The sequence below is a fragment of the Eschrichtius robustus genome, chromosome 21 (genome assembly GCF_028021215.1).
Source record: "Eschrichtius robustus isolate mEscRob2 chromosome 21, mEscRob2.pri, whole genome shotgun sequence".
In the NCBI taxonomy this organism is placed as follows: domain Eukaryota; kingdom Metazoa; phylum Chordata; class Mammalia; order Artiodactyla; family Eschrichtiidae; genus Eschrichtius; species Eschrichtius robustus.
This window is the reverse complement of record NC_090844.1, coordinates 35,804,581-35,818,564: the sequence shown is the minus strand read 5'-3', so window position 1 is coordinate 35,818,564 and position 13,984 is coordinate 35,804,581. Positions and strand designations below refer to the sequence as shown.

The following is a 13,984-nucleotide window of genomic DNA, read 5'->3' as shown; positions in this document are numbered from 1 at the left end:
GGTGAGCATCTGCGTCTGAGAGGCAGAGAGGTGGTCCAGGACGACTGAGGAAGGAAACCAGAAGTCAGTGTCCTCACCAAGAGAAGGGAGAGTTTCAAGAAGAAAGTGATGGATGGCAGTATCAGCTACTGCTGAGAGGTCGCGGAGAGCAAGGGCTAGAGATGACCCGTGGGATTGTTAAGTAGGCCGTTGCCAGTGACTGGTCTTGGCACCAGCAGTCCTCCCACCAGGGGCAGGGCAGGGCAGGGCAGGGCAGGGCTGGGAAGAGGAAATGAGCCACGGAGCAGTGCTTGAATCGCTAACGGGAGATGCAGTTGGCTGTTGAGAAAGAAGACGGAGCAAGCAGCTAGTCAGGACTGTGTCTTTGGGTCTTGTTTTTCCAAAGTGGCAAAGACTTCATGGTGTGGAGAGAGTTACTAGAAAGAGAGAAGGTGAGAATTCTGGAGAAAAGGGGGATAGAGTAAGGGCTTGCTTGGAGTTGGGAAGAGATCCAACACATAGGTTAGCCTTAGGAGAAGGAACAGCTCCCCAGCTGTGGACACATGTGGAGAGTGAACTGCTCTCTGGCCCAGTTGGCTAATAATAATCTGCATGATCAAATACGGTCATTAAGGAGTACGAACCATAAGTAGATACTTAATTTTCAAAGAATTAGAACATAATAGATCTGACGGTGAGTAACTGAACATTTGGCAAAGCATGGAAGTGCTAGCTGTTGTGGATTTCCATTTGTAGAATTTTAAACAACTTTACCTCTGTAGGTTCTTTCTTTGTAAGTGCATGACGGTTGCATTCCTGAGAAATTGCCTTATAAAAGAGTTGTTTTAGTGACAAAAGTGATTAGCTAGAGAGTTTCGGTCCCTCATTTAAAAGGCATTGACCCTTCGGAATTAAGGTGCTTTTATGTAAATATTTGGAGGTTATAGCTCCAGAAGGGAGTTCCCTTGGTGGTCTAGTGGTTAGGATTCGGCGCTTCCACTGCTGTGGCCCAGGTTCAGTACCTGGCCGGGGAACTGAGATCCCACAAGCTGTGTGTTGTGGCCAAAAAAAAAAAAAAAATCCAGAAAAGTACTTGAAGAGATATATAAACTATGTACCATTTTATCCTAAAAGAAAAAATAATCCAGACATCACAAGCATTCTCAGCATTTGATTACATCTAGTTTTTGCTGAAGAGAAGTAGCTTCCTTTTCTGGACACTGCAGATTCTGTCATTAACACGTTGGCACCTATCGTTATGAAAAACAAAATATAAAAACACCCAGAGCGGGCTTCCTTGGTGGCTCAGTGGATAAGAATCCACCTGCCAATGCAGGAGACACGGGTTCGAGCCCTGGTCCGGGAAGATCCCACATGCCGCGGAGCAGCTAAGCCCATGCGCCACAACTACTGAGCCTGCGTTCTAGAGCCCACGAGCCACAACTACTGATCCCACGTGCTGCAACTACTGAAGCCCACATGCCTAGAGCCCGTGCTCCGCAACAAGAGAAGCCACCACAATGAGAAGCCCGTGCACTGCAATGAAGAGTAGCCCCCGCTCGCCGCAACTAGAGAAAGCCCGTGTGCAGCAACGAAGACCCAACACAGCCAAAAATAAATAAAATTTTAAAAATTTAAAAAGAAAAAAAAGAAACCCAGAGCAGCTGCTGTTGGAAACCTAGCAGGTTTTAATTACGGTACATTTTAAATTGCCCACTCCGCTAGTTGCTATCATATCTAGTATAGTACAAGTAATGCAAATCCTGTATGCCAGGCCACTTTTTATTAAATTCACTATGAAAACTTATGCTGTAAGATCAAACCCCTGTATTTAATTAATACTCTTTAAATCATAGAACATCAGAGAGAGCTTCTTAGTATTTTGTTCTGAGCAGTCATTTTGACACACTGGAGGACCTAATTCTTAAGTTTTTCCTGAATTATAGAATTTACCAGTAACCTGGAAAAATAAATTATTAATGTACTCACTGACTTGGAAGACTTCTTAAATTATTTGGAAACCGTTCCCTCTAGGATCTTCCTCTTGGTAGTATCTTGCCTTCTTAATATTCTCTAAGATGAATTTTTAAATTTTCCATGCATGTAGAATAGGTCACCCATTAAGCATTAAATCTTTCCCCTTTCCCCCATTATCCCTGTTCACTTTTAGTATAATGAATACTAATGTTTTTTTTAAAAAAAACAGCTTCACTGAGATATAATTCACGTATCATACTATTTACCCATTTAAGGGGTATATATGTGCAGCCATCACCACAGTGAATTTTAGAACATTGTCACTAATAGATTTTTATAAATATTTCAGCTAAAGAAAACTATAAAAATAGAACCCAATAAAGAACTCTTAGAAGTATTTTCCTGGTACAGAAACTCCTCTTTTGACAAACTTGCAACTTGTCATAGCTACTTGCCAGAGAAGAAGTGAATTCCATTCTGCCCACAAACTGGTAGAATAAGAAGTTGCTTGAATAGTGGCACTTAGGACTTAAGGAAAACTGACAGCATGTTGATAACCAGAGGGGCTTCCATACTTGATAACATAGTATCACATTTCCCATAATCTCATTGTGACATCTGGGCATGTTGAAAAATTCTTTCACGGTACTGTGGTTGTCAAGAGATTACTGTACTTTCAGATTTAGCTTGAGATAAACCTTCTTTAAGCTCTTATTATCTGGTTTCATTTTATGTGCAAATCACTGTTTTATGTTTCTCAGCTGTTACTTAGTGTTCTGAAATTTTTTCTCTTAGCGTTTATTCTGTAGTACCTTTTCTTTCTAGTACAGTCTTGAGAATTAGAGATAAATTGCTGTTTCTTGAGTGTCCCTCCACATCACCTAACACATGCAGCTGATACTTTCGTTTTGGGGTAAATTAACACGAAACTTCTTCTCTCGACTTTAGGCATCATAGGCGAGTGCTAGTGGAATGGCTGAGAGACCCATCTCAGGAGCTTGAGTTTATTGCTGATATTCTTAATCAGGATGCAAAGAATTATCACGCCTGGCAACATCGACAATGGGTTATTCAGGTATTGCCTTTCTTGTGTTTTGCAGATTTTTATTTTTTTAACTGAATTAAATAATTTAATTACTATTAAATTGTAGTGTACTTAAACTGAAACACACATGTAGATCATTACAAACTATATAATGATTAAGAATTATTCAGATACTTAATTAAACCTGACATCCTTCATGTTGGTTAACCTTTATAATCTCTTTGGATATGTTGGTGAGTAACTTCACATTAAAGAAGAATAATAGTGACTTTTTAAATACTTTTTGGATTGAATTTGTGTCACGTATTTGCTAGCAAATTGAATAGAAAAAGTAGTTGTAAATTTTTAATACAGCTGTGTTATTTTAATTAACAAGGACGTATTACATATTACGGTTTTGCATGCATAAACTTTGAAATACGATTTTACAGTAACTGTTGTATATTTTATTTCTGCCCACTTGTTAAAATTTTATGCTAAATCCTGAATAGAAGAAAACAGTTATGGGACTTCCCTGGCGGTCCACTGGTTAAGATTTCGCCTTACAATGCAGGGGGTGCAAGTTCGATCCCTGTTCGGGGAGCTAAGATTCCCCCATACCTTGGGGCCAAAACACAAACCATAAAACAGAAGCAATATTGTAACAAATTCAATGAAGACTTTTAAAAATTGGTCCACATCAAAAAAATCTTTAAAAAAAAAAAGAAAAGAAAATAGTTATAACTCTCACTCTGGGCATTTTTATTTATTCCAGCCAACAATTGTAGTGTTGTGTCCGGTGAATTTTTTCCAGGGATTGCTACTTTCTGCACTGTTCATTATACCAAGAGTATTTCACCAAAAAATTTATTGCTTAAAAATTTAAACTTTTCCAAATTTGATTAAAGGAATACATTTTCTAAAGACATTTAGTATTTTTATTTTTTTATGAAATTCTAGTTTTTTTGCTAGTATCAAATAAGCAGTATATCTCCATTAGCTTTTTCATAGTTAACGTCCCCAACTTTTGTGGCATTTGTACGTTTTGACCTTTTACTCCTTTTTCAAATTGTCTTTGTTGGTTCTCTTCTCTCCATAATTTTTTAAATTAAAACAGCTTTGTAATGTAAAAATTTATATCTAAATCCAATTGTATATTTATCTACATGTATTTTATCATTTTTGAATACTTCCCTTTTACTTGATATATGTAATAATGTCAAATCACATCAAATTAATATACAGTAGTACAGTTCATCATTGTCTTATTACTGAGTTTGGTTTTTTTCTTCCACATTTTTACCATAAACAATGCATAAGCATTTAGTTAGGTATACTTTTTTTTTTTTTCTTTTGATTTAATTCTTTAGAGTAGTTCTTGGGTCAAAGTTAAAACATGCTGCTTGGTATCTAAATTGTTTTCCACAAGATGCTACTGAATGACAGCCACTCTGGCTGCTCACTCTCACTTCCTAATTTTTCCTTCCTCATCGCCATTCCTCTGTCTTTGATGACTTTTCTTTCCCCGCCATTTCCTTGACCTTCAGCATCCCTCTCCTCCAAATATGTGATGAGTCCATGTCTTCAGTTCTACCTGCTTAGCTTTGCTGAAGTTTTATTTATTTATTTTTATTGTTAATAAATGATAGGACATTTCTAATTGGATGTTTTATTTTGTATTTTCTTTTAGGAATTTAAACTTTGGGATAATGAGCTGCAGTATGTAGACCAACTTCTCAAAGAGGATGTGAGAAATAACTCTGTCTGGAACCAAAGATACTTCGTAATTTCTAACACCACGGGCTACAATGATCGTGCTGTTTTGGAGAGAGAAGTCCAGTTAGTAATCACTTGTTCACTCATTAAGAGAATATTTGTTTGCCTACCATGTCTAATGTTACTACTGAGGTACAGGGCATAAAGGCGTTGGGATACAGCAAAGATCAAGATTGCCCCAATCCTACCCTCATAGAAGTAATAGGACAGAATACTTACGTGAAACCTATAATGATAAATTTACGAATAATATAGTGTATAGCAGCGGTCCCCAAGCTTTTTGGCACCAGGGACTGGTTTCGTGGAAGACAGTTCTTTCACGGACCGGGGGTGGGGTGGGGCTGGTGGTGGGATTGGTTCAGGTGGTAATGTGAGCGATGGGGAGTGTCCACAGCCTGGGGGTTGGCGGCCCCTGGTGTATAGTAAACCTTTACTTTGTAGTGCCTTAAGTTTCTTGAAATATTGTTGCTACTGTAGATTGAGAAGAACTCAGATTTCATAGTGTCTAGGAAGCTTTATTTTAAAACTATCTCATTAAATTTTAGATAACAGTCCCCAGATGCCATGTTACTCTAGTGCAGGGTTTGGGCCAATGAGTCTTTGTTGTCCTGTGCATTATAGGATGTGTGGCTGCATTCTCAGCCTTTATGCCCTATATCTCAGTAGTAAACCCCACCCCAGCCCAAATCACCCCCAGTTGAAAACTGCTGTAGCATACAAAATGCTGTTATAAGATCTAGAAATTTCTGAATTGGCATGAATTTCTATATTCTATCCATAAACCTCTTTTCTGACTTTGTCTAATTTGTCTCAGTGTCTTGATTGAAATTTGAATATGTTTATTGTCCTTATAGCCTGATGAGATCATAGTCATATTTTAATTATAAAAGTTGTTTCAACAGCTCCTAGGAAGAGCTGATTTTGTGGTACATCTACCTCTCATCTCCCTTGCCCTTACTTCTGCTTGGATCAGGGCAGTTGGCTCTAATTTTATCTGTTCTATATATAGGGTTCTGGTGATTTAAATTTTAAAAAAGCACACACACACAGTCTCCAATCTAGTGTCCTATATTAACTCTCTTCTCCAGGCTTCTTTCTTTATAATATTCATAATTTTCGTAATGCTGAATGAGTTTATTATTACTTTCTGTGAAAAAAAATGCTGTTAAAACAGCACTGCAACGAAACTAAGATTACTAAACTTTAGTCAGTGACTAACTCATTTGAGCAAGTATATAGTGAAGCAAAGTTCTGTAACTCCCTTGGAATTTTTTGTAACTGGATCTAAATTACAATTAATAATCTGGTTAAGGGGAAGAGAAAGGTAGGGAGTGTCCATTTGGAATGGAATCACATCATAGTTTGCAGGTACTCTTGTTTTGGAATATAAGAAATATGCAGTTGTTGGTTTCTTATTTTTATTCTTTGTCTATATAATCTCCATGCTTGTCTATTTTTTATTATAGCTTCCAAGATTATTTAGTTCTCCTTTTTCAATGAGTAATGATTTTTCTGGCATAAGTATGTCTTAGACATTTTCCCCAAGATTGCTTCAGCGAAAAAAGGACAGTCTCCTTGTTGTAGCTGACATTTCCTTCAGAGGGAAAGCCTAAGTGAAAGGAAGTCTCCAACATTAACTTCTTTTCCATTTGTGAACTGAGCCTTCGTATTACTTTGTAAATAAGAATTGACCATTGCAGCCACGAGGGAGTCTCTAATTCAGATATAACCTAGGGAGGTACCAAGTCCACCAGCAGAGATAAGTGAAAGCTCATGTCCAAGCTGTGCCACCATCATAGGAAGACTGTTTCTCATTATTGCACTGCTCTTGCAGAGTTATACACATGTTTATTTGTGGTCTTTTTCTTACAGGTACACTCTGGAAATGATCAAACTAGTACCACATAATGAAAGTGCATGGAACTATTTGAAAGGGTAAGAGGTTGTTTTTGCTTTTTTTTTTTTTTTTAACCTGCTAACATGAGTCATTGTGGAATATGTTCCATAATAAGATTCCAAAAGGACACTAAAGAATTTTCCATTTTTCTGGATCTAAGAGCAGAAGTGTAACAGCGTTATGATAACACCCAAGAACAGTACCCTCTACCCTTTCCTTAACCTCCCAGGCACATACCAGCACAGTTTTTAGAATAGTCCATGAGTAGACAGTGACACAATTTTAACAGCATTTATGAATCCTGGGGTCTTCATGTCACAGAACGGAATACACACACCAGTTTCTGTTCAGCTCAGGATCACGGGAAGACAAGACAAATCACTTACAAACAGATTGCACAGACGCCTAGCCACCCTTTGTGTTGTCATTTCCGGAGATCTCCTGTTACAAGTCTCACTCCTTAAATCAGCAAGGTTTGTCTTGCCACTGACATCACCTGGCTCCTTGTCAAACTTAAGGGTCTCCAAGGAAACAGGCCCAAAGAGCACAAAGCATGGAGCTCAGTCACATTTGGAGATCTGTCAGAGCTTGGGGCCTATAGTATCTGGAGAGCTAAAGGGATGAATAACCATCTCAAGACACAGAAATGTCTCTCCTGTTTTTTTCCTTCCCTTTTAATTTTAAGAAAATGGAATTTTTTTCCTTTAATTTTGTATGTTGCAGTTTGACTTACAAATGATTATTTTTAAACGTCATTATTCTTTTTAGCTAATTTTACCCAGCTCTTAATTATGCATGATAAAGCTCACGTTTAATTTAAAAATTTCATTTCATTTCAACCTCATTCAAAATGTTTCCTTTTCTTGCTTATATTACAGGGGTCATTTTCTCTTGATCTTTCTACTGTTTTTGTTCTTCCTTCTCAAAATTGGGAATAATTTTTTTTTTTTTTTTAGGATTTTGCAGGATCGTGGCCTTTCCAAGTATCCCAACCTGTTAAATCAATTACTTGATTTACAACCAAGTCACAGTTCCCCCTACCTAATTGCCTTTCTCGTGGACATTTATGAAGACATGCTAGAAAACCAATGTGACAACAAGGAGGACATTCTTAATAAAGCATTAGAGGTAAGCTGGCAGGACTCAGCGATTTCTTCTTGGAGCCTCAAAGCTGGGTCTGCCCAGCGACACCAGTATTCACGCCCCTTTCAACACAGCCACTCAGAATTCCGTGCAGGGCTATTCTGCTGTTTAGGGCGACACCCACATCACTAGTGCACATAGTATGTGATTCTAGTGGTGTATCTCATTTGATCACGACCTGAATGAAACTGTACTAGTCCAAACGCATTTGCCCTAGGGATTAAATTACACGTTTCCTTTAATGAATTTTTGTTGTTCATTTTCAGTTATGTGAAATCCTAGCTAAAGAAAAGGACACTATAAGAAAGGAATATTGGAGATATATTGGAAGATCTCTTCAAAGCAAACACAGCACAGAAAGTGACCCACCTACAAATGTACAGCAATAACACCATCTAGAAGAACTTGATGGGATGCTTTTATTTTTCTAAGAGACTCAGGAGTTAAAAACCAGAGCGATCATCCCCTTTGCCTGTGGTGTGAAACGTACATTACACGGGCACTGCTTTTTAACATGAACCCAGTGTGATGCTCCCGGGGCGCTGCTGCTGTTCAGACTGGTTCTGAGTGATTTGATTCTTGTTAAGCAGAGTGATTCAGGGGAGGGAGGAGAAACAGGAAGTCCCCAGAGGAACTTGGTAGCCTTTCAGCATTCACTGTAACCCCTTAGCAGCAACTCCCCTAAACGGTGTATGTGTCAGGATTTGCAGCGTTAATGTTTGCAGGCAACGCGTATGTAAAGGACATGAGTCACTTACATTTCAGTTCAGAAAGCAGGGAGTGCAGTTGTTACCTTAGAGCTGCTCTGCCACACTCACAGTATCTTGCTATCACTGTAACCAACTAATGCCAAAAGAATGGTTTTGTAATAAAATTACAGCTGTATCCTAAAACAATGCCATAGTGGTTTGACTTTTTAAATAGCATTTAACTATATACAGGGGACATTGTCTCGGCTTAGAAAAGCAATTGAGGAAGGATATATTGCTATAAAACTGAAGAAACCAGAAACATGACTATGTTAAAGGAAATGTAATTAAAATGTGAAGTGGTCAGTTCTTGACTACAAGCAACAAAATTCACTCAAGGTGGTTTAAAACTCACAGGGTTTATTGAGGTATATAGGTAGCTCACAGAATAATTACCTGATCTTCCAGAAATATGTCCCAAAACCCCACTGCAGAACTGGAGCATCACATTGCCGTTGCCTGTGCTGGGATCAGGAACTGCTGAGTGAGGCCGCCAGCTCCATGTCCACCTCCACCACATTCCACGCAGGCTCACCTGCTTCCCTTCCCACAGGACGTGGCTCCAAAGTAAAGGCTCACTTTAGTGCATCTGATCGGAAAGAACCTAAAGGACATCGAACACCCTTAACTGCAAAAAGGAATCTGGGAAATGTAGTTTATAGCTTTCCAGCCTCCACGCTTCAGGAAGACATGCTAGAAAGGAGTTGAAGGTTGAACAAGAGAGTTTCTGTGTACCTGCACGTAATTAAATCTCACCTTATCAATAAAGAATTTTTGTTCAGTGTTCAAAGCACCAAACTATAACTCAAGAAATTATATAGAGTAGAACAGGGAATTCCCTGTCAGTCCAGTGGTTAGGACTCAGCCCGTTCACTCAGGGGCCTGGCTTCGATCCCTGATCAGGGAACTAAGATCCTGTAAGCTGCGTGGTGCAGCAAAAAAACAAACCAAAAAAAAAAAAAAGAACAGTTATCTCAAGAATTCAGAAAATAACGATATATTTTTTAAATTATTTATTTATTTATTTGGCTGCACCATGTCTTAATTGCAGCATGTGGGACCTTTAGTTGCGGCGTGTGGGATCCTCAGTTGCAGCATGCGTACTCTTAGTCGTGGCATATGGGATCTAGTTTCCTGACCAGGGATCGAACATGGGCCTTCTGAATTAGGAGCACAGAGTCTTAGCCACTGAACCACCAGGGAATTCCCACAATATTTTTTTTAAACTCTTTTTTTTCTGGCCATGCTGCGCAGCTTGTGGGAACTCCCAATAACAGTATTTTAATAATTCCTGGAGAAACTACCATATGACCCAGCAATCCCACTCCTAGGCATATATCCAGAGAAAACCATAACTCAAAAAGACACATGCACCTCAATGTTCACTGCAGCACTATTTACAATAGCCAAGACATGGAAGCAACCTAAATGTTCACCAACAGAGGAATTGATAAAGAAGATGTGGCACATATACAGTGGAATATTACTCAGCCATAAAAAGGAACGAAATAGTGCCATTTGCAGAGACGTGGATGGACCTAGAGACTGTCATACAGAGTGAAGTAAGTCAGAAAGAGAAAAATATCGTGTAATATCACTTATATGTGGAATCTAGAAAAATGGTACAGATGAACTTATTTGCAAAGCAGAAGTAGACACACAGATGTAGAAAACAAACTTATGGATACCAGGGGGGAATGGGTGGGGTGGGATGAATTGGGAGTTGGGATTGACATATATACACTACTATGTATAAAATAGGTAACTAATGAGAACCTGCTGTATAGCACAGGGAACTACTCAGTGCTCTGTGGTGACCTAAATGGGAAGGAAATCTAAAAAAGAGGGGATATATGTATAACTGATTCACTTTGCTGTACAGCAGAAACTAATAACAACATTGTAAAGCAAATGTACTCCAATAAAAATAAATTTTTAAAAAAAACACTAATTAAAAGGAAGACCAGTCTGATTAAAAACAAACAAACAAAAACAAATAAAATAACTAGGATAATGGTGAAAAAAAATTCCTGGAGAAAATATACTTTGTGGGTATTTAACATTTTACATGTCAGTTTTTGTTTTTAGACTCCAAAAATCTCTGAATTTATATTTGAAATTTTCATAAAGTGTCATCCCTATGTAGACAATTTCAAAGGTGTCATGAAAAAAAATTGTACAGAAAAGTTTTCATAAGATGGCATTTACTCTCAGAAACTACCTCGTCAGTGTCCCTAAACTGATTAGATTCAGGGCTGCTGACTCAACAAAGCTCGTAAGAGACTGTTTAATAAAAAGCATAATGGCAGTTTACTAATTTACACTGAGAAATGTAACAGGCGGACCAAGCAATTGCATCACCCTAGCCACTTAGCATTTTCTGCCTGAAGTTTAGGTGGCAATTCATTTATCAAAAGGTTGCTTAGTGAGTATGGAATCAGGTGAGGAGGCCCCATGATTCAAGTGTATCTTATTTTGATGATCCTAATGAGGGCCATCTCCTGATGGGCAGCTGAATACAGAGACCTGGCAGTGCACTTTTTTCATTGGACTAACAATTAAAATGTGGTCTGTGTGGGCTTCCCTGGTGGCACAGTGGTTGAGAATCTGCCTGCCAATGCAGGGGACGCGGGTTCGAGCCCTGGTCTGGGAAGATCCCGCATGCCGCGGAGCAACTGGCCCCGTGAGCCACAATTACTGAGCCTGCGCGTCTGGAGCCTGTGCTCGGCAACGAGAGGCCGCGATAGTGAGAGGCCCGCGCACCGCGATGAAGAGTGGCCCCTGCATCGCGATGAAGAGTGGCCCCCGCTTGCCACAACTAGAGAAAGCCCTCACACAGAAACAAAGACCCAACACAGCCATACATACATACATACATACATAAAAAGAATGTAAGCAGACAAGAATAGCATTAAAAAAATAAAAAAAAAAATTAGAAAAAAAAAATGTGGTCTGTGGAGGGGCTGTTAGCTCAAAATTATTTATCCAATAATACTTTCACTGTGTTGCTATCTGCACTGCTGGCGCATAAACAGTGGGTAAAACTGCTGGTGCCTTAGCACAAATCAAGGCAGTGGTACTGAGTAGTCATTGTATTCTTCACTGCCATGCATTCACTGAACAATGTACTTGATGAATCAGTAATTATATATTTTATTCACAGCACTCACTGTCTTGTCAGTATTTTGTGTGACTGAATGGAAGTATGCCTAAACTTTTTGGTTGTCTTGAAGAAAAGCATTTGTGCAATTGTGTAAGTTGTGGCCCAAACAGGCCACTCTTCTTGGAATGCCATTTGTACTTGAACAACTGAGTGTTTGTTGCCAGGCATAAAATTTGAGCTTTTGAAGGAAAATTTTAATCTACCACAGTCAGCTTGACAGCTTCCCGCTACCTTCTGATGAAATCAAAGTGATGATATTAATGAATTATTAATGAATTATTAATTATTGAATCAATAATGAATAGTTAAATGTATCCACAATTGGTGGATCCGTATAGCTCAATGGACCAATATTTTCCAAATGACCCATCTATGATATTATCATGAATGCATAAACAATCCATTCACATTACCAGATGTAACAGAACACAAAAAGTACATTGATAGGGTTGCAGATTCCACACTGCAGCTAACCTTTGAGAAACCACCACTTGTCGAATTTTGGTGTAGTATTGAAGAATATCCACAGCTTCTTAAGACTCCTAAAATACTCCCTTTCTGACTATGTATCTGTGTGTATGAGTGGATTTTCTTCATGTACTTCAACCAAAAACACCATATTCCAACAGATTGAATATAGAAGCAGATAGAAGAATCTGGAAATCTTCTATTAAGTCGGATGAAAGAGATTTGCAAAAATGTAAAACTGCCATTTTCCTGGTTGGTTTTCTGGAAAATATAAGTTTCATAAAATGTTATTTTTGTTAACATGTAATGGGTTTATTGCTTTATTAATGAATTAAAATTTTAAAATCTCAAATATAGCAATTAGCACTAGCTTGGACCCACATTAAGGAAATCTGGAGCTAGAGAAGAGAGTAAGACACTACTATCTCTGCCCTCAGGGATCCCAATTTTGAGAGAGACCAACAGTATGCTACTCCCCTCAGTACCCTGAAAATGTTTATTAGCTTGTTGAAGAAGTACCATTTCAGAACACAGAAGCAGGAGGGATTATCTTCCTGATGGAGTCAGGAAGGGTTCACAAAGGAGGACAAATTTCGTTACTTACATCCTTTAGTGAGGCCTTCAACTCAATTCTGTAATTGGTTATATCCCAGATATTAACTTATAAATTAGTAAGAGAGTCCAGAAGGTTTCTCTCTGGAAATTGTTATAAAAAGCAACGTTTTTCAAATTGGGTTGTAACCCATTAATGGGCAAGTCAGTGTGTATTGACAAGCTTTAAAAACAAAAAAGTATATATAATAGAACTTTCAACTTCATTGAATTCTCTCACATTTCCTTTCTTTCCTTCTACTTGATTTGGTCCACTCTAGCTTTTTTGCCCAGCAGTTATTGCGATATAATTGACAAGTAATACTGTGTAAGCTTAAGACATACAATATGATGATTTGATATATATTGTGAAATGACTACCACGTTAAGATTAGTGAACAGATCCTTCACCTCACACTTGTGTGTGTGTGTGTGATCTCTCTTAGCAAATTTCTAGTATATAGTACATGCTCTAATATTTTAAGGTGGAAGCTTATATTGATCCAAGCTTAGATGATGATTTTTTCCCCAATATAAGCATTTAATGCTATACATTCTATTTTTATTCAGCTCAAAATATTTTCTAATTTCCCTTCTTGAGACATCCTCTTTGAGTCAGGGATTATTTAGAAGTGTATCATTTAATTGCCAAGTGATTGGAGACTTTCCTGTTATTCTCTATTATTATTTTTTAGTGGTTACTCTAGGAATTATATAACACGTATTCAACTTTTTACAGCCTATTTATATCAATATTTTATCACTTCAACTGGCATGTAGAAACCTTACCACGGTATAGGTCTCCTGACCCCCACCATTTATGCTATAGCTGTCTTATATATTACCTATACTTACACTGAAAACCCCATCAGACAATTTTATACTTTTTGCATTCAACCACCAAACATATTTTAAAGAACTCAAGAAGAGTGGCCTATTACAGTTACCGAGAGATTTACTATTTTTGTTAACTTTTCTTTCATTCCTGATGTTCCAAGTTTCCTTCTGGTATAATTTCCCTTTTGCCTGAAGAAATTTCTTTCAGCAGTTCTTTTAGATTAGTTCTGCTGGTTGCAAATTATGTTTAGTTTTCCTCAGCTGAGAATGTCTTTATTTCATCTTCATTCCTGAAAGATGTTTTCGCTGGATACAGAATTATGAGTTTACAATTCTTTCAGCACTTGGGAAATGTCACTTCCTGTCATTAGAATGGTCGT

At 38.1% G+C, this 13,984-nt stretch overlaps 1 protein-coding gene across 1 annotated transcript in view; it reads left to right on the top strand.

Moving 5' to 3' along the window:
* The window catches only part of FNTA (farnesyltransferase, CAAX box, subunit alpha), a 32,255-nt gene extending 23,563 nt beyond the window's left edge, over window positions 1–8,692 (top strand). The window contains exons 5-9 of the mRNA XM_068531959.1: window positions 2,905–3,031; window positions 4,671–4,819; window positions 6,629–6,691; window positions 7,610–7,781; window positions 8,063–8,692. Of these exons, the coding sequence (XP_068388060.1) occupies window positions 2,905–3,031; window positions 4,671–4,819; window positions 6,629–6,691; window positions 7,610–7,781; window positions 8,063–8,185 (634 nt within the window). The 3' untranslated portion in view covers window positions 8,186–8,692. The remainder of the gene's footprint in view (window positions 1–2,904; window positions 3,032–4,670; window positions 4,820–6,628; window positions 6,692–7,609; window positions 7,782–8,062) is intronic.
* Window positions 8,693–13,984: the final 5,292 nt, after the last annotated feature.